At 39.0% G+C, this 21,614-nt stretch overlaps 1 protein-coding gene across 1 annotated transcript; it reads right to left on the reverse strand.

Annotated features, from left to right (window-relative positions):
- Window positions 1–1,402: 1,402 nt before the first annotated feature.
- LOC100248748 (probable glucan 1,3-alpha-glucosidase) lies at window positions 1,403–21,260 on the reverse strand. Its single transcript, XM_002270164.5, has 6 exons — window positions 19,265–21,260; window positions 10,910–11,183; window positions 10,695–10,830; window positions 8,681–8,891; window positions 8,338–8,544; window positions 1,403–1,931 (listed from the first exon to the last, which is right to left on the reverse strand). The coding sequence occupies exons 1-6, from the start codon at window positions 20,849–20,851 to the stop codon at window positions 1,566–1,568; spliced, it is 2,781 nt and encodes a 926-aa protein (XP_002270200.1). The 5' UTR covers window positions 20,852–21,260; the 3' UTR covers window positions 1,403–1,565.
- Window positions 21,261–21,614: the final 354 nt, after the last annotated feature.

Consider the following 21,614-nt stretch of genomic DNA (forward strand, 5'->3'; position numbering starts at 1 on the left):
AAAATGGACATCATGATATCTCATATGTTTGAAACAATATATCCCTTTAAAGGTAATCTTAAGATGTTGAGAACATTCACCTCATTAGATTATGAATATCAATTCATAGGGTATTTGCATGTAGTTGTTAATAAGTCACAAACCCAAGTTTTATATCTCAATTTAACATCATAGGATACTAGAAATACACTTGACTCTCTATAGTAGGATGTTGAATTAACTTCAAAATTGGATTTTAAAGAAGTTACTATTTTCCTATAAATCCCAATAGTCCTCACTCGAGCTTATATTCTTTAATGATGTATTGTTTGAGGAATATTTGAGTTTTTTTTATTCATATGGATGAACAAGGGTATTTTGGTAAATACATGAGATTGTACAAAAGCTAATGAATGGTTTTTTTCATTTAAGCTAACTAGTTAATTATATCTTAATAAATCTAATTAATTAAATAGGACCATGTGCAAGATGATTAAGAGGATGTTTGGTAATAAATGTTAGAAATTATTAGATTTTTTTTTTATTTCTAATAATAAAATAGAAAAAAAATATATATTTTTAATTATCATATATTTTAAATTCAAGCTAATGATAGCAGGATGCTTGGTTACAAAAACAAAATATGTTTTCCAACAAAAAAAATTTCTATTAAGTAGTAAAATTTCATGAGAGGAGAGAGAACAGGAATCAAACACAAGATGATTAACATGTCTAAGTTAAGACCAAGTTAGCAAGCAACGGTAAAATTTCGAAAATTACTTTCTAAAAATCTAATTTACAATTTTGTTTATTTTGTTTTATAAATGATAATATATTGAATGTAGTAAACATCTAATACATATAGGAAAAGTACAACTTTGTTTATATACAAATATTATCCATTTTTTTTATAAAATATGTTTGATTTTAAGAAAGTACTCATAAAAAAAACACCAAATATGATTCAAATTAATTAAGAACTTACATAAAATAAGTAAAATAAATCCTAAAAAATATATATAAATTAATTTATTAAATTAAAATTTTATTTTATCATTCTTCATTTTTTTCTTTTTCCTTTTATTTTTATTTTATTTTATCTCTATTTTCTCCCCCTAATTTGTCGGAAAACATTGAGGAAAATGTATTTATGGTAAAAGGGGTATCCACAAATGCCTTAGAAGGGAAAAGCCCTTCACACCAACTTCAGAAAATTTGATGTCATGGAGACAAATTTTCTTTCAAAAATGAAACCAAACTGCTTTCATATGTAAAAGATGGCAAATTCAAGGATAAATATGTTTATTTTTATCATCCAAGCAATCTAAAAGATGAAATCTAACAGCAGCATTCACCTACCAAAAATTTCCATTCATTAAAAGAAAAGCAAACTGCAGAAAACAAGGCTTCTTTGCCTGCACAATGTTGTAAAGTGGTGTGTTCCAATTTTATAAATAACCCCATTTCAAAGAAAATGGGTTATGTCCCACCCAGATTAGGAAACAAATCTAATTTTTCAAGTTTGTAACAACATCCTAACAGTGGACAGATCAGTTTCCAGGAAGATGTTCAACAAACTAAACCTATTACAAAATTTTTATAGTCCAATCATCTGCAACTGGAACATTAGGTCTGCGGATGGTTAGAACAGGCGCACTCTTCCCTCTTCGAAGCCAAAGTGGCCCAAGTTCAATTTCAGCCTTTCGATTTGAGGGTTCGATGAGGGCATTTTTTGGTCCAGAAGAGTGGCCCAGGACTATAATCCTCTCAATGACGCATGCTGATGAAAATAGGGTTCTACCGGCATTGGGCACCAAGCTTGAAGATGTAAGCTTACCATCTGAGAACACAAAGTGGCGATGGATGTAGGCCCCCTGCTTAAATTCAAAGCTTTTGCCATCGTCAATATAGAGTTCTCCTTCAGCCGCATGAGAACCGTTTAGAGCTATTACCTGTAACAGATGAACAGTGAGAGAAAACATACGGTAAGCTTGAGAGTTATTTTGATGCCATAGAGAAAACTACAATTTCATCTTCATCAATGGAGAGCAGGATGTAGAAACAATAAAAATAAGCAACAAAACAGGGAATAAATAATACATGCAACCAAGTGTAAAGGACCAAATGAGAGGATTATCAGGATCATTCTTTATCAACTCAATCTGAACAGAACTAACAGCAATTCCAAATAAAAGTTCAGTGCAAGATTCTTTGGAAAATCCCTCATCAGGGCTGCCCAAGCATGCAATTAAATCAGATATATTGTCAAAACTGCATACAGCCAACATATTGAACTTTATGGAGATAAAGAATGTGTCCACCACTTGATACCAATCTATGTCCTTCTTGGGATGGACCTTAAGTTCAATTTTTTTTTGATAGATAACCACAAATATATTAAAAGGCAAAGGCCACAAAGCATACAGGGACTATACAAATCAGCCTAAAACAAAAGCACAAAAAACAAGCACCCTTACCCCCCCTTAAGTGGCCGCTAGCCACTCCAAAAAGCCTAAGAGTGAAGAGGACTCTTCTCTAATATACACCCTAGCCCAACTCCACAAGGTACATACAAAAGAATTTTTGAGTTTCTGTATATGTAACACCCCTTCCTTAAAAGCTAATCTATTCCTCTCCTTCCATACCGTCCAAAAAATACACAATGGTATAGAATTCCAAAAATTTTTCCTTTTTTTCCCCACAAAAGAGCCCCTCCAACTGAATAACGCCTCTTTCACTGACTCTGGGAACACCCACTGAACCCCAACAAAGGCAAAGACGATTTCCCAAAGGGCCCTTACCACTATACAATGTAAAAGAATGTGATTTACATTTTCTTTTTCACAACCACACAAAAAACAGCGGTTAGGAAGCTGCCAACCCCTTTTCTGCAGCCTATCCAAGGTAAGAATCTTCCCCCACGCGGCTTCCCAAGCAAAAAAGGCCGCTTTGGTTGGGACCTTGTCCACCCAAACGCATTTAGCCGGAAAGGCGCATGCATTGATAACAGCTAGCACGTTGTAGGCAACCTTAACCCCATATTTTCCATGACCCCCCCTTCCCAAAGCACAACGTCCTCCTCTAAAGTTATCCTGAAGTCCCTGAGCATATTAAGCAATTCTCTAATCAAATCCAGCTCCCAATCATTAAAGTCTCTATGAAATCTAAGATTCCAACCTCCTTGACCCATGCTTGGGTCCCACATCTCATTGACCGTTGCATTCCTGTGGACTGCCAACTCAAAAAGCTGGGGGAAAGAGTGGGACAGCGCCGCGTTGCCACACCACTGGTCAGTCCAGAATTTAACTCTAGTCCCTTTCTCCACCTTAAACTTTATGTTATCTCAGCACCACTTAACTTCCTTCAAAATCTCCTTCAAAACCCCCACTCCATAAGTGTCACGGGCTTCTTTAGTTCTCCACCCAAACTCTTCCTGACCATATTTCACCCCAATCACCAACTTCCAGAGATTATCCTTTTCAACAGCAAATCTCCATTGCCATTTACCCAACAACGCTTTGTTCAGGGGATCAATCTTCCGAATGCCAAGGCCACCCTTCTCCTTTTGAGTGCACACCACCTCCCATTTAATTAAATGGACTTTCCTCTCCAAGCTTCCCCCTCCCCAAAGAAAATCTCTTTGTAGTTTTTCGAGTCTATTTGCAACACTCTTAGGCATTCGAAAGAGGGACATATTGTAAATAGGTAAGCTGGCCATAGTGCTCTTGATTAAGGTGATACGCCCTCCCTTCGAAATATATTGTCTTTCCCATTGAGCTAATCTTTTCCTCATTCTCTCTTCCACCCCATCCCACATAAAGACAGCTTTGTGGTGAGCTCCAAGGGGCAGCCCCAAGTAAACAGTGGGCAGCAATCCCACTTTACAACCAAGCTCCACAGCCATTTCCTCAATATCTTCCACCTCACCAACCGGAATTATGATGCTTTTATCTAGATTAATTCTGAGACCGGAAGCCGCCTCAAACCAAGCCAAAATCCAGCTTAGAGCGGAAAGTTGCTCTTTCCTAGCTTCACAAAAGATGATTGTATCATCAGCAAAAAGAAGATGTGAAACTATCATCTCCTCTTCCCCTCTCCCCCGAATTCTGCAGCCTGACAAGAAGCCCCCATCAACCGCCCTTCTAATCAGATTACTCAGCACTTCCATGCCCAACACAAAGAGATACAGGGAAAGAGGATCTCCTTGCCTCAGCCCCTTGGAATTCGAGAAGAAGCCAGCCGGCATCCCATTGATCATGACTGAAATTTGGCAGTTGAGATGCACCACCAAATCCACTTCATCCACCGCGACTCAAAGCCTATTTTAAACATAACTTTCATAAGAAAATTCCAATTAATGCTGTCATAGGCTTTTTCAATGTCCAATTTGCAAATCAGCCCTTTCTCGTTCCTTTTGTGCCAGAAATCAATCACCTCATTGGCAATAAGAGACGCATCCAAAATCTGTTTGCCCCTCACAAAGGCATTTTGGTCCCCGAAAACCACCTTATCTAACACATTCTTTAGCCTATTCGCCAACACCTAAGCCAAGAGCTTGTACAAACTCCCTAACAAACTGATTGGCCGGAAATCACCCAAGTCTTCAGCCCCTCCTTTCTTGGGAATGAGGACTAAGAAAGTGGAATTGAGGCTTTTGGCAAAAGAACACTGGTCATAAAATTCTCTAAACAAGTCCATAATCTCCTCCTTCACTGGCTCCCAGCTTGATTGCCAAAAAGCAACTATGAAGCCATCTAGGCCTAGAGCTTTATCACCATTCATATCCATTAGGGCAGCGTAAATTTCCTCTTCAGTAAATGGCATCTCCAAGACATCAGCTTCATGGGAATTGAGGCGATTAAGGTGCAGCCCCTCAATATCCGCCCTCTAGCCTGGTTCTTCTGACAGTAACTGCTAAAAAGCACTCACTATCCCCTCCCTCACCTCCTGGTCCTCAGTCATCCAAACTCCATTAATTTTAATTCTATCCAGAGAATTATTCCTTCGGTGAGCATTTGCCATCCTATGGAAAAATCCAGTGTTTCTATCTCCCTTCTTAAGCCACAATTCCCTTGACAATTGTCTCCAGTGGGTCTCTTCCATTAAGACCCATTTTTTAAAGGAATCCTTGGCTTCTTTTTTCAGCTCAGTTTCTCCTTCAGACAAGCTCCTTTCCCTTTCCACCCCGTCCCAAAACTCCACTTGTTGAAGAGCTGAGTTCTTATTGGCTTCCAGCCTACCAAACACCTCCCTTAAGTTCAATTCAATGCCACATATTGCAACAATCTCGATAGCACAGGAACATTAAAATTTCACAAAGGTTCTCTCGAATAAATGAGAAAAATAAAACCATCTAAACTTCTGCATTCATGTCAACTGCTGCCCTCTTGATGGGGACAAACTTTGATGCCTTTTTTCCTTTCCCTCTCTTTTGAATGAGAAATTATACTTGTATGAGTATAAAGTAAATGAAGATTTACAAGAAGGATTAAAAGTCCTTCAGAAATGAAAATATACGTGGACATAATAAAACTAGAGCAACACATAACTCCTCATAGAAAAGACCACTCAAGCTTCCAAATCCAAAAGTAGAGGTGAAGGACTAGTCCACAAAATTCAAGGGGGGATGAAATGCCTAAAATAGTCAACTAAGAAAATGGCTCCTCCCATGGTCAGCCTATCAACTTCTTGATTTTCCAATCTTGACTTCTAAGAGAAATTGTAGCCCTAAACTCCAGAGAGATCCACAATTATCAATATCTCATGTTCATATTTCCACGACCCTCTCCACCTGTTTATGGGTTTCTTTATTGAAATAGCATTATTTTAGAAAAATTATTTTTAAAGACAGCATTTCATTAATTTTTGCAATAAAAAAAAATACAGCACTTTTAAAATTGTCTTTTCAAAAAATGATTTTATACACAAAAATCATCTTTTCAAAATCGGGTTTTAGTATAAGCACAATTTATAAATTTATATTGAAATCACTTTTCAAAAAACAATTTTGATGTGAATATTAAGTGTTGTATTTTCAGAAATAGATTTGCAACTACCATTTTTTTAGACTTATTAAAAAAAAAAAAAACACACATGTAATTGTACCAAAAAATCTCTGTTTGCCAGCCAAGAAAGAACTGTCACCCAATCTCTGTACACCATAAAATTGAAGGTACTTAACTCTCTTGTCATTTTCAAACTACTTAGTACCGCTAATATCTCTAACTCACTGGCTAGTACAAAGGCTACTACATAAGAAAAAGCTTGGATCATCTCACATATATGGTCTTGCACTAAACCACCAATCTCCATTTGAACAAAGTGCCCAGGGAGCATAATCTAAGTTGAGTTTTAGGATACCTACCAGTGGAGTCCACTCAACCTGAAACACTCACTTATGTGAGGAGCCGAGTGATATCAAATCTAGTAAAAGTAATCCCAAGTGAAACAACAGAAAACCTTCTTGGTAGCTAAATCCAAAGAGATGAAAACATAGATATCCTTCAACAAAATCAACCACTAATTTCGTCGTATAATCCTTGCATTCCTCTTTACGAAGACTCCTATGATGAGGCAGATTGTTTGTATTAATCTTACTATTAGCCACCAACCAAGGAAAAGACCTGAAATTGTGAGAACTTTTGGATCTCCGAAAGAGCTTACCTTGAGAAAAGAGAGGGAGAGTACTAATTTTAATAAGACTCAAAAAAAGAAAACAAAAAAAAAAAAAAAAGAGAGAGAGAAGAGAGATAGAGAGAGATTTTGAGGAAAGGATTGTTAGAGCCCAATGTTCAACACGCCTCATCAAGACTGGAAGAAAAGAGACAAAATAATCTGCAAGGATAATAGGATCCATGGAAGAACTCTAATTCTTAGTATACCATGTCTCATCAAGAATGGAAGAGGAGAGAAACAATTTGCAAGGACAACAAAATGGAATTTCTCAATCTATATGAACTAAACAATGAGAAGACCCTCATTCTAAAAAGGGAACAAAAATGGGAAAAGAGGCAGCCTAAGGGCTGGTCACCCCCTCTCAAGAGGGAAGACTCATCGAAGCAGAAGGTAAGCTTTTCCCAAAGCCATATATAATAAATCAATGTCAGGGTAGAAAGTTAGCTTGATGGGGCAGTACACTTTTTTCTAAAATTTTTACTTTACGTGCAATGCATTGCTACACCTCCAAATGTAACATGGGCCATGCAAGATTAATTTGGTGCTCTAAAGGAAAAGGAAGGGCCTGTACTTCCAATTTATTGTGGGGAATTAATTGCCCACAATTAATTGTTCTTAAAATAAAAAATAAACATCTTCATTCATTAAATGATAACACAATGGTGTTATGTACACCTCATTCAAAATTATGGAAGTACAACTCCCTAGTTGCTTGTGAAGCTTATACAATAGTACTAGCACCTTTAGTAATTCGCATCACTCTAAAGGTTGTGTCAACCCAACCTAAAGGTAGAGGAAGATTTTGTTGTTGTTATGTATTAGGTGTCTAATAGGGAGAGAGGTGCATGGAAGTTGCTCCACAAAATTCTAATAGGTGGGATGCTCCTTCTCTAAGGTTCCTTGTTCAGCTAATCAATTTGTAAACCAATTAGCCAAGGAGCAAAAACACTTGGTTCCTTTGATTGTTGATTTTTTTCCACCCTAAGTTTAAAGAGCTTTTACAGTGTGTACATTGTTTTTTCTGCCTATAGTCTCTGCACATATTGTTAGTCTTTGTGCGGCGGTATACTTTTTCTACTTTCTGATTGGTAATTGTACATCTTGGAAGGACTGCTCATCCTTTGTATCTACCATTGAACAAAATGAATGTGTTTGTTTCTGTATGCCAACCATGAATTTAGATAGCATTGACATGATCAATGTCAAAAACCCATACATCCAATGTCATTTGTGCTACAGACAGTTATGCAGAGATTTCTAATATAAAAACTGCAAATTGACATATTGACACATCAGTGATATCTTGGATATGTTGACAAAATTATTAAAAAATTCAAGGTATTTTCAGGATGTCAAATATTTGAAATAGATCTAATGAAGCATCAACTTAATATTTACAACATCTTTTGTACTCGTAAACCCTTTCCTCCACCTAAAAGTCGCTACCTTATCTCAAGGACATTTGGAATTAGCTATTTATTTTTTGGTTTTTAAAGCAGTGTCTTGGGGCCTAAAGCCCAAGTAGGATAGAGAAGTGGGAATTCAAATCCCTCAAAGCAAAGACCACAAATATAGAAATAAAAATTGAGTATGACAGGGTTGGAACATATGCACACCCATATTTCAGATAGTCAGATGCTGCAGCATATTTATAGAAGGGTCACTTCAGCATCAAATACTCACCAGAGTGTAAGGATCATTTGCCATCTGGGTAGAGCTTCGTCGATACCGGTCTTTCCTTGGTATGATGGTTCCAGCCCTTTGAAAAGCAGGAATAGTCTCTTCTGAAACCTCTAACTTGTGTGCCGTACCTCCTTTGTAGATAATTCCAGTTCTCAGGTCATACCAAGACTGTCCCCCTGGCAAATACACTGACGCATGCTTCACTTGCTGGTTGAAAAGAATTTAATTTATGTATCAGTTTAAGAAACACAGGATTACAACGAAGAAAGTGCAAGAGGGAAACAAGCAAAAAAAATGAAAGCAAAACAAACCAAAACAAGTAAAAATTATGTTCCAAGAGCACCTCAGTATAGATCCCTTGCACCAAAAGACTGTTCCCAACCATGAAAGCTTCATCATTGCTGAAAGTAGCTTTGTCAGAAGGGAACTCCATCCAAAGTGGACGCATAACTGGAACACCACTTGTGTTGGCCTCTCTGAATAATGTGTAAAAATATGGGAGCAGTGCATATCGAGTGTGAATGGCATCCCTCATAAGTTCCGTATTTCGCTCCCTAGAATCAATACAAAGCACATGCTTACCACTGATTTTACAATATCGAAAATAGATCTCAACACTAAAGAGATTGTAATTGATGGTTAAAATGTACAAGGTGACAATTCAATGCCGCTTATAGTGTCAACTTTATTCAGTTCCTCTGGTTGTATAAACAACTGCTTATATACCTCAGTCATGAAACAGATGTTTCATCCAATGCTTAAACCAGGTGCTCAATTATATTCAATTGGTAATACTCAAATGAAGCACCTGTGAACAAGACAGAACTTATATCCGAAGAGAGTGTCAGAGCCTATGTGATACTATAAGTTCATGAGCACCAGTTACCATTTAAGGTAGTAAATCTCCCTAGCAATTTATCACTTTTCACTGTCAACTTCTATACAGTATTCTCTTTGATGGACAGTAAAACATAACATGTACTACCTTCTTGATAAAACTTCATTTCTCAAATTTAACATATAAGTTAATAAGTTAAGCAAAACAAATTATCTCATTGGTTGGTGTAGATTATAGTTTTAGTGCAGCAAAAGACACAAGACAGCATGTTTAAAACTGCTGAACAAACTAAGAATAGGGAAAAAATGGCAACATCAAACAACTTCCATCCCCCTTCCCCACTTTTCTTTTGATCGTTGCAATCAATGTCTAACCTATAAAGCTCAAATGGAAACTAAAGTTGTCTATAACTCTATATAGATCCTTTACACAACAAACCAAACCAATTACAAGAAAGGTACATTGCTCTGCAACCTTAGACAACATATTAATACGGCACTCTCTAAATTGGTCAACCAATTGAGCCTGAAAAAAGAACTTGTAGAGACTACCTCTGATTCATCCAGATGCCATGCTGAAGAGAGTTCATTGACATCCAAATTGAAATGTGACCAAACTAATGCAAAATCGATTGGACTTTCATAGTTTCAATGAGGCACCATAGGTGTCTGGAACCGGCAGGATCCAGGGGATCATGAAATCAGAAATGCCCATATCACTATTATGCTTATGCCTCAAGAACACCCGTACTTTAGTTGATAACTGCTGTGGTAAAAGGAAAAGAACTCCAAAATCTTAATAAAAGCCTTATCTCATTTCTTCGGGGAATTCCCTTTGCCCATGCAACTCCACCTATTGTATTGACCTTTGATGCCCATGACCAAACCATCCTTGGACAACTATCTCATTTAATTTTCTATGCATAAGGAAACAAAAAACATAAACAACCAGAAACCAGGGAGAGTGTTCCCTTGACTAGTGACTAAATCAGCAAAGGCACCCTAAGCATAGGTTTAGGGTTCAATTTTAATGGTTTCTCTGGAAAAAGGACAAAAAAATGAAAAACAAAAAAAATAAAAAGTAAAAGATAAAAAATAAAAAATAATCCATCAAAGAGTGAAAGGATTCAATGGAAGAGCTACTGAGATTTTTTTTTGTGCAGAAAAGCCATACCAACAAGAACAAGGCAGCAGTGAACATCATTGTGCACTAACAAAATCAAGCAAGCTAAGACTGCAGTGCACTTCACTGCCCTACCCAAAATCCACATAAATTTTGGCAAAAACTACAACACATTCAGATAACAGGTTATGGAGAGAAACAACATATATTTAATTTCTGAAAAATTTTCTGACAAGTCCATGCTTTGGAAACTGTTTTTGTTCCCCTCCTGGACATAATAATGAAAACTCTCTGCAAAAGTATACATGACCAGCTAACTACCAACAATAAAATTCAGAGTTCATAATCAAGTTCACAAGTTCAATATAATAGACTTAATAGTAAAACATAATCCTACCCAAATAACCAAGGCTCTCGTCTCTTTGTGTCATGATGAGCATGGGCCCTAAAGAAAGGATAGTAGGCACCTAGTTGATACCAGCGTACCAATAGCTCCGTCTCAGGATTGCCAAAAAACCCACCAACATCTGCACCTGTAATAAAAAATCAACCATGACAACCTATATTTAAAAAAAAAAAATGCCATTCTTTAATTAAATAAGTTTTACATACCAGAGAATGTCATTCCAGTAAGGCCAAGGGTCAAAATCATAGGAACTGAAACCCTGAGTTGATCCCAGTCTGCTGTATTATCTCCTGTCCAAACAGCTCCATACCTTTGACTTCCCGAAAAGAATGCTCTTGACAAAACAAAAGGTCGATCCTTTCCATCTCCACGCTTTACAAGCCCATCAGATGTAGCCATATGAAAGTAGTAGCCATAGGCATTATGTAGTTCTCTGTGCTCTACACCTCCATAATGTAAAGCATCTCGAGGCATTGTCACCTGGTAAAAGAAAAATAATTATGCAACAACACCAGGATGTAAGTTATAACAACTATGATTAAATAGCAACTTGTTACCATCAGGTTGATTTAAATTCCTCATAGTCAAATCTACTCTAGTAAAATGGTCATGTATATTAATTATAAAGACCAAGTAATAGCCATACCTTTAGTTCTTATCTATGATAAATTAGTGATGTAACAATACCTCAATTAGGAAACTTCAGGTTGCCTGTTTCTCATTTCATACATTTACATAAGAGGATACAAATTAGTAACATACTAGCAAATGCCTTGACATACCTTACTTATCAAAAAAAAAAATGCATTCATATACCTTGGAGAAAATTGATGCATTGATGTACCTTAGCAAAAATTGATGCATTGTCACATTTTTTATGCAATTAAATGTTTCAACTCACAATAAAATTTCAGCAGCAGAAAACACAATAGTTCCTTTTTTGATATTTTAGCCCATATATTCACAAAAGAGAGGTTCCTCAGAGTGTGTAGGTTTTATTGTTTATATTTTGTTTTATTTTTATTTTAACCATGCATATAAGTTCCTAATTGTAGACCCTCAATTTTGTCCCTCAACACTGGCATTTATCCTTCGGGTGTCACATCCACCCATCGCTCGCATATGGCACCACTAGGGCCCTTTTTGGGCTTAGTCGGTGTTCGAGCCTCGTGTGGGTTTGTCTGTGGTCCATTGTGGTGCATATGTGGTTCATTTTGGAGGGTCACCATGGCCATTTTCCTAGTCGTTCACATCACGCTATAGGAAGGAAGTGGGGTCATCCCGATGTTTTAGCTTAGTTGGAGTTTATAGGGGCATGTTGAGGTTCGGAGCACTCGGGCTTGTTTTGATCGTATCTCCCTCATCCAAACTCGGAATCAAGAACCGTTTCTTTTTATGGATTCCTTATTCTTCCAGGAACATTTTGTCAAATTTTCAAAATTTTTTGCAACCGGTCGGCTAGTTGGCAGCCGGTTCAGCCGGTTCATCGAGTCAGCCGGTGTAGAACACTGATTTTTGGTAATTGTTTTGATCATATCTCCCTCTTCCGAACTCGGAATCACGCACCGTTTTTTTCATGGATTCCTTACTCTTCTAGGAACATTCTGTCAAATTTTCAAAATTTTTTGCCATCGGTTCAACCGGTTGCCATCCGGTTCGGCCAGTTCAGCCGGTTCATTGAGTCAGTTGAGGTAAAACACTAATTCTAGTAATTTTGGGGCCTAAATCCTACATGGCTCAGGCCCGTAAGCTCCAGATCGGTTTTGGGCAATGTTGTGGGTCCATTTTAGGCCTTGGTTTGGGTTCCTTGTAGCCCACCACGAATCCATATGGATTCTTGGTGGTGAAGCAAGCTGAAAACTAAAGGGAGTGAGCTGACCTCGTAAGTTTAAGAGAAGTAATGAGGGGTGTGATTCCCATGCTGATGAAGGGGATTTCGATGCTGAAAGGGAAGGAACCCAGGAGGCTCAAATGCTAAGAGGGGTATGAGTATAAAAGGTGAGAGGATAGGAGAGCAAAGGACCTTTTGACATTTTAGAGAGGGGAAATTTTGCTGGTGAGAAAAACAAAAGGTCAGTAGCATCTTCTGAGTTGAGAGCGTGGGGGAAAGCTTCAGCACTGTGGTTTTTTTGAAGAGGAGAGTGACAGCATCTCAGTTTTGGAAGTCATCATCGGCATACACGGATCATATTTGGTGGAGATTCTGAGGTAAGCATGCTGAATTTTTTTTTACCTACAGTTTATCTTCCTCGTCTTCATATGTTTTTTCTCCTTCCTCATCATCTTTTCTTCCCATTGATATGAAGATTGTATTGCTTGGGTGTGGATAATAAAGGCCACACATGATTGTTGTTGATTGGTTATGAATGGTTTAGGAACTTTCTGACCGAATTTGGGATTTTTTATCAATCGGCTGAACCGGTTGGGAACCGGTTCAACCGGTTCAGCACCATAGCTGGCTGCCTCTGTTAGCCATGAGGAACACCTGCCTTTCTTTATCCTGTTCTCACTCAGCCGGGCTCGGAATTGAGAACCGTTTCTTTTGTTTGCTTCCTTAATCACTTAGGAACTTTCTGACCGAATTTGGGATTTTTTTTTATCAACCGGCTGAACCGGTTGGGAACCGGTTCAACCGGATCAGCACCATAGCTGGCTGCCTTTGTCAGCCATGAAGAACACCTGCCTTTCTTTGTCTGGTTCTCACTCATCCGGGCTCGAAATTGAGAACCATTTCTTTTCTTTGCTTCCTTAATCACTTAGGAACTTTCTGACCAAATTTGGGATTTTTTATCAACCGGCTGAACCGGTTGGGAACCGGTTCAACCAGTTCAGCACAATAGCTGGCTGCCTCTGTCAGCCATGAAGAACACCTGCCTTTCTTTGTCTGGTTCTTACTCATCCGGGCTCGGAATTGAGAACCGTTTCTTTTGTTTGCTTCCTTAATCATTTAGGAACTTTCTGACCGAATTTGGGATTTTTTATCAACCGGCTGAACTGGTTGGGAACCGGTTCAACCGGTTCAGCACCATAACTGGCTGCTTCTGTCAGCCATGAGGAACACCTGCCTTTCTTTGTCCGGTTCTCACTCATCCGGGCTCGGAATTGAGAACCGTTTCTTTTGTTTGCTTCCTTAATCACTTAGGAATTTTCTGACCGAATTTGAGATTTTTTATCAACCAGCTGAACCGATTGGGAACCGGTTCAGCACCATAACTGGTTGCCTCTGTCAGCCATGAGGAACACCTGCCTTTCTTTGTCTGGTTCTCACTCATCCGGGCTCGGAATTGAGAACCGTTTCTTTTGTTTGCTTCCTTAATCATTTAGGAACTTTCAGGCCAAATCTGGGATTTTTTATCAACCGAATGAACCAGTTGGGAACCGGTTCAACCGGTTCAGCACTATGGCTGGCTGACTCTGTCAGTCATGAGGAATACCTGATATTTCTTTGTTTGGTTCTCACTCGTCCGGGCTCAGAATTGAGTGTCGTTGCTTTTGTTTGATTCTTTACTCATTTAGGAGTCTTTTAAAAAAATTTGGGAATTTTTCTCAACAGGTTGTACCAGTTGAGAACTGGTTCAACCTGTTCTGCAAGAGGACTTTGGGTAGCCCTCGATTTTGGCATTTTTCGAGCCCGTATCCATTTGCAATGGGGCACTTGTGAGCCATCTTGAAGGTTTAAGTCCGGGTTTAATTTCAGTTAGTGTGGGCCAATTTTGAAGTTATGGATGGTGTGGTCTAGATGAGTCTAGTTTGATTTGTATGACAATTGGGGAGTCCCTTACCTCATTTCAACCAGCTTTCTTCCTTTTTGGCACAAACTTTGATGCTTGATTCTGAATACATGTTGCGTGGCTGACTCACCCTCTGCTGTAGCACATGGCTAGGGACTGCAGGTACACATCGTTGGTTTTGATTGTTGAATCATATGCATGCATGGTGCTTAATCTTGAATGTTTGTTAGGTGTTTATCGACCTTTTATGCAGCGCTTGGCTAGGGACCACAGGTATGCACTCATTATTTTGGTTGGTTGAATTCATATGCATGCCAAATACCAACTAGGATTGTGTGATTCATGACATCTATTTGGCTTAAGGTTTCATTTGATCTTTGACCCATATGCTCCCACATACCCAATTCATTAGTAGAGACCGAGTTTCGGGCCTAGAGGGGTGCTACCTCGCATGAGGTACCTTCCCAATGGGTAACCTGATTCCCGGACCCAGAATCTAATTTTTGCAGACCGTTTTTTCCATACTTGGGTCATTAGGGGTTTTTGTTCTTACTTAATTTTCCCCATTTTAAAAATAAAAATAAAAAGTAAGTGGCGACTCCATACAACACCGTTCCTCACCAGGGGCGGGTTTTTCAAAACTGGAAAACACCAACTTTTTCATTTCTTTCTTTTCTTTTAAAAGCGAGTCGCGTCGATCCGGTGGATCGGGTGAGGGTCCACACTAATGCAATTATTCTTTCAAAATCTTAAATCAAGATAAGTCTAGGATACACACACACCATGCCACACATCTAAGTTCCTACTAAGTTCCTAATGTAATTATTCTTTCAAAATACACTGATGTAGGACAACCCTAGGATGGTTGCCTACACTCAAGGATAGGTGGGCTAGGGTTTTATTTTTAGGGTGTAAGGAGAGGAACAGGAATAAATTTTATGGTAGAGAAAATTATAAGATAAGAAATAGAGAGAAAGAAGAAATAATGAAGAAAAGATGGAAAACCTTAAAGTCTCACTAAGGCCTTCTAGGAGTCTCACCTAGAAGAAAATCCATGGAGTCTCACCATTGAGGGTTGCAAGCTTGCAATGAAAGAAAATATAATATTATTCATATTAATTCATCCCTTTGATTTACATTGATTAGCCTATTTATAGGCTTCTCTAAGAAATCCAAAGTCCACTAGGACTCTAATAACCTATTATGATTCTAATTCTAATTATAACATCCAAAGTCTACTAAGACTCTAATAACCTATCATGACTCAAATTCTAATTATATTTTAACTCAACTAGCTAATCCTAATTTGATTCCAACAAATATTAATCCTAATATAATTCCAAGTAATATTAATCCTACTTTAATTACAACTAATACTAATTCCCTTTCTTGATATATATCTTGAAGATTCATCCTCATCATACACACACACACACCACGCCACGCCATGCCACGCATCGCATCTAAGTTCCTAATGTAATTATTCTTTCAAAATACATACATATATACATGCACCGCGCCATGCATTTAAGTTCCTAATGTATTTATTCTTTCAAAATCTTAAATCAAGATAAGTATCTAAGTTCCTAATGTAATTATTCTTTCAAAATCCTAAATCAAGATAAGTCTAGGACGGATACATACATACATACATACATAATTTACCTTAGAAATACATAAAACAAAAATTTTGAAACAGGTTCTACTAGTTTATTATTGCCTCCCAATTTCAAACTTTGCAAACTAATTTCTAACTCAAGCATATATTTCAATTTTTTTTTTTTTTTTTTTTGATAAGCAAGTCAAGCATATATTTCTTTCCTTTCCTTTATTCTTTTTCAGAACTTTATTTTCTTTCTCCCACTCCTTCAAACAAGCACATTGATGAGGCAAGCAAAGTGATTGCTAACATGCAAATGAACTTTGGGGTTAACCATATTCCTTTTTCTGGGTCCGCACCCTTGGGCTTTTAAGATAGTAAACCCAAACAAACGTGGAGTTTTGAAATAGAACACTCCAAGTTTTTTATCAAGAACAAATACATCATTGATATGAATTTGTAACTAAAAGTGATGAACAAGAAATCCTTCCTAAATATACATGACTTGATTTAAAAAAAAAAGAGGGAGGAAGAAAAGGGAACTTGAAAAGAAGAGCAAAACAGCCATATAGATGAAAGATATAACAAAACAAGTTAGAGAAACTCCACACAACTCATGGGGCTTTAGAAAATCCTCCACAAACAAAACCTGCCATTTGGCTCTTGATTTTGCTAAGCAACTTGCAGCATGATTAGCAAGCAGACTTCAAAATTGCATTTTTGAAGTGTTGTATTCACACATCCATTTGTTAAGTGTTGTATTCAAACAAATTTTGCAATCATGACAATTGCACAACATTGACAACTGTACGGCACCAACAATTGCACAGCGGAGGGTACCAGACCTGCAATATATTCTTCAAGCTCCCAACAATTCTTGCTACTTCGTTCTCAAAAGTTGGAAAAAAAAAAAAAAAAACACAAAAACAAACAAAAATGCACTAGACCCTAGTGCAATAACAGCAAGAGATCACACAGGCACCTTCTCTTCTATCTTGTAGTAAAAAGAAAAAGTAAAAGCAAAAATAGCGTTGATCTACTGTATCACATGAAATAATGCGATGTATCTCACAATATGGTGCATCAGTGACACATCTATTATAATGGGTCAGTGTAGGATAAGTGTCTAACATACCTATTGGTCAAATATGTACCTAGAGGTGCATTCAACAAAGAAAGAAGAATAAATCCCTATTTTGTTGTAAATAACCTTAGGCTCAGATTTGATATTCTATCTTAGTCATACACTTCAATTTGTTCTTGAGGATAGAATGAAGAAAAAAAGAGAAATGAGATTGCTTGTTCATGCAACCATGTTCTAAAATTTATTCCTAATTTTTAGAACATGATTACTAGCAATTGACACTTGTACTCCAATCCATGTAACATAGTGTCATACCCATAGTTTTAAAAGGCTCAAGGCGCACCAAGGCGCAAAGTAGTCCTGGAGCCTGAGGCGCAAGGCGCACCTAAGGCGCGGGCTTTAGTGAAGTGAGGTGCACCCTAATTTACTTATATATTTTCTCCTATTTTCCCCTATATATATATTTTTTTCTTCTTCTTCTTCACTTCTCCAGCACGGCTGAGGCTAGGGCACGATTGGGAGTGGTCTCGGGTTGAGAAAGACCAGAAAAGGGGGCTGGAATGGAGGAACAGGCCAAAACGGCGTTGTTTTGGCCTGTTTTTTTTTTTTAAAGGAACAGGGTCCAAAACGACGTCGTTTTGGACCCTTCCTTTTAAATTAAATAGGGCCAAAACGACGCCGTTTGGTCCCACAAATTAAAAAAAAAAAATTAGGGTTGAGGGTGTAGAGTTCTGCAACCCGACGGGAGGAAGAAGAAGAAGAAGAAGAAGAAGAAGAAGGAGAAGGAGAAGGAGAAAGAGGGGTGCGTACCTGGTCGGACCGTCGAAGGCGACTTAGGCGAGCGCCTCACGCCTTGTCGGAGGCGAGCGCCTTGCGCGCCTAAGCGGCGCCTTCCTGAAGGGGCGTCGCCTGCCTTCAGGCGAGGCGCCGGAGGGTGGTGTCGTGTCGCCCCGAGCCTAGGCGCGCCTTTCACAACTATGGTCATACCAATGTATATCTTGGTAATCCGTCAAGTTGTTACTCTAATAAAATTTGAGAATCTCCTCATTGGTCAATGTCCTTTCACACAACCATCTCTCATAAGGAAAATGAACTAATAAAAGTCTCCCTTCAGATACCCATGGTCCTCCCATAAGACCTTAATTGTTGCAACTCCTTGCAAAACTCAGCATAGACACATGCCTGTTCAGTTTGTCCACATTCCTAAACTAACACAACAAGGAATATGCCCCATCTCCACTTCTGTCTCCCTTTAGCCCCCATCAATTACAAGAGACAGTTCTCAGCTTCATGTCTCCCACTGCCTTCTCTGCTGCACCCCCAATCAAATTCCAACAGATTATTCTCAGCTTCATGTTGCCCATCACTCTCTTTGCCAATCCATCCCCCCCTCCTCCCTCAAAGGTAACATTTTTTTCTTGGCCCCTATTGGAAATTGGACCTGGAACTCCCACATCCTGATCCAAACTCCCTGCCACTTGAGCCAAGTCTAAAGAGCCTCCTCTCCTTCTCATGACGTTTCTTCATATCTTTCCTACCATAATTCATTAGACAGATAAGAAAAGCTACCTGACTCCCACTCTTTCATAGAGCCATACTAACCCCAATGAAATGTGAGATCTCATATTCATCACATCATCAATTCAGTCCATGTAGATACAATGCCAGGACCATGCAACTCCAACCATAACCACAGTCAAACTCCTAGTTGATTATAACCTATGACAGTATGACTCTACAGCAACAGCATGCTATAACATTATAGGCTATTATTTTAAGTAGCACATATGTAGTTTACCAACTAAAAGGAGGTAAATAGTATATTACACATATTTCATCTACTAAACCTGCAGGGGAAATGCCAAAACCCTACAATCTCAAGATGGTTTAAAAAACTTTTTGATTAAATTAGTCTTCTAGTGATCAAGTCACATCTTTAAAAAGTCTTATGATTACATTAGTCATCTAGTGATCTTGTCATATCCAGCAGAATAAGTGTTAATATCCAGAATTCGCTTACTAAGCAGAAAGCTATTTCATGATCATGATGGTTCCTTGTTCTTTGAAGTAAATTTGAAAAATAGAAAGAACTTAAGACACAGTCAAATGTTATTATGAATAAAATCAAATGGGACAAGCAACATACCTCAGGGCCATTAAAGACAGAAGGTTCATTCATGTCATTCCAAATGTACAGCCAAGGAGTTGATCCAACATAGTTCTTGAGAGAGAACTTCTCAGACCACCATGACCTGATCTCTGGGTTCAACATATCCGGGTAGGATGATGATCCAGGCCAACACCACCCATCATAATCCTTTCCAGTTGCATCCTTAACATAATATCCCTTACTAGTGGCCTCCTTGTGTAGGTGAAAGGATTCATCTCGCTTAATGTGTGGATCCACAATAGTAACCATATGCCTACCCTTTGCCGCCAACTTGTTTTGCATCTGCTCTGGGTTTGGGAAAAGCACCCTATCCCATGTAAAGTACCTCTTCCCATCAGTATGCTCAATATCAAGCCATAAAACATCATAAGGAATATCATGCTCATCGAACTTGGAATCAACATTCTCAACATCCTCCTCATCCCTATAATTCCACCTACATTGGTGATAAGCTGTCGAAAAAAGCTGTGGCATCGCTGGCGTTCCTGTCACACTCGTATACTGTCTCACAACATCCTTTGGACCAGGACCGATAAAAAAGAATGTATCAACAATACCAGCTTCACTCATCCACAATGTATCGATCCTACCACCTGACTCGGGTAACAAAATCCCAGACTCAGCATCCCAACCCGAGCCAAGCACATCAATCTGCATTTCTGCTGCATTCAACCAGAAAAATCCTGAAGTCCCCCTGGCCTTTCCATGCCCAAGCATAAATGGGATTGATCCGTAGAGCCCAAATGGCGAATCATGAATATACTCAAACACATCTAAATTAAACAACCGATAAGGTTCAGAATCATCAACCCCAGGCCCTCTAGTAGGCCTCAAAGCAAAGCTTGACGCATGCTCGGGAATGCCATACACGAAATCGGCATCAAAAAAGGAAACATCGAAGCTAATGGATTGGGGGCCGTAGGGCCTCACATCAGTGTGGCCCTTAAACCTCTCCTCCCAATCGTCCCCTTCTTGTTTCACTCTCAATTGCTCGAAATCAAACAACCCATGAGAATTCAACGACAAAACCCTACGTTTACCCTGTTTCTCCCTCACGTAGACCTCAAACGGATTGTGCCGAAGCACCGCCTCGTACCCATCAGCCACGTAAACGACCGAGGAAGGCCCCGAATCGCCGTCGACCGTCTCTGTCTGAAACCGCTGGAGCCAAAGCTTCGTAGACTCAAACTCCGGGAGGACCACATCGGGCACTTCAAAGCGCTTTTTAGGCGGATCGAGGGAGGGGTCCTCGTCAATCTTGACTCGAACGACGCCATTTTGATTAACCGAAAGAGTAAAAAGGAGGGGCTTGATCTGATCCTGATCGGGGGATTCGGGAGGTGGTTGGCGGAGATTTGCAGTGAGGGCGCCGTCGAGGATGGCGACGTCGGTGGCGAAGAGGGAAGAGGAGTGGGGTTTGCGGGAGCGGGCTCGTTTGCAGAAGGGGGTTTGGTTGCAGGTTCTGAACTCTTCCTTCTTCCAAGCGGAGACAGAGGAGAGATGGAGAGTGAAAAGAAGAAGAAGGAGGAGGAGAGGGAGAGTAGGGTTGATGTTGGGGGCCATGGCTGAGTCTCTTCAACGACTGCCAACCCTTCTTTTTTTGTGTGTTTCAATTTGAGCTTAACTCCACATTCTGTTTGTCCGAGTCATCTGATTTCACAATGAAGCCGCACTTGAGGGAGTGTTAGACCACTCACCATATACATCAAGGGCTCATAGTGGTGGGTATGGGGCTGCTCGTGAGGGGGTGTTAGAGCATGATATGTATTATGGGCCCAAATCCTTTGAAGTTGGATTAGTGATGCGGGTATGAAACATTTGTTTCAAACTTGGTTTTCTTTCCATCATGTTTGATATTTTCTTTCAGCTGTCAATGGTGCTTCTGCAAAATTATGAACCACCAATTTTGGCCTGTGCTGTCAATGAAGTTCCATTAGAATGAAGACCAAGTCAAATTTGTTTAAGACTGACTGCTTTGAAGTTCTTTTCAATGATGGTTGCATTACAATGAGCGTGTTTGTGGAATGTGTTAGAAATGTTTATCTAACTTACCACAAGATGTTTACAGTGAAAAAGAGAAACATTTTTTTTTTCTGACACAATTTTATTTGGTACTTTCTTTATGGCTATAGATAAAAAATGTCACATAGGTCCTTCATATTGGCCCCAGAATAGAAGAAAACTGGACATAATTCAACTGTCTATGTCCTACAATTGGTGTTGGACTTAGCTGCCACCTACATCTAACAGCCACATCCCATGTCCTACAAGCTTCCAGGTCACTCATAATAGAGCAATAAGATCACCTATAGGAAAAATTCCTGTA

Source organism: Vitis vinifera, chromosome 5 (assembly GCF_030704535.1).
Source record: "Vitis vinifera cultivar Pinot Noir 40024 chromosome 5, ASM3070453v1".
NCBI lineage: Eukaryota > Viridiplantae > Streptophyta > Magnoliopsida > Vitales > Vitaceae > Vitis > Vitis vinifera.

Excerpts from the sequence above, each read along its gene's own strand:
- LOC100248748 (XM_002270164.5), bottom strand. The coding sequence starts at position 20,851 with ATGGCCCCCAACATCAACCCTACTCTCCCTCTCCTCCTCCTTCTTCTT. Across the intron at positions 10,831-10,909 it reads TACTGGAATGACATTCTCTG|GTGCAGATGTTGGTGGGTTT; the intron begins GTATGTAAAACT and ends TTTTTATTACAG. Across the intron at positions 8,892-10,694 it reads CGAGAGCCTTGGTTATTTGG|GGAGCGAAATACGGAACTTA; the intron begins GTAGGATTATGT and ends TATTGATTCTAG.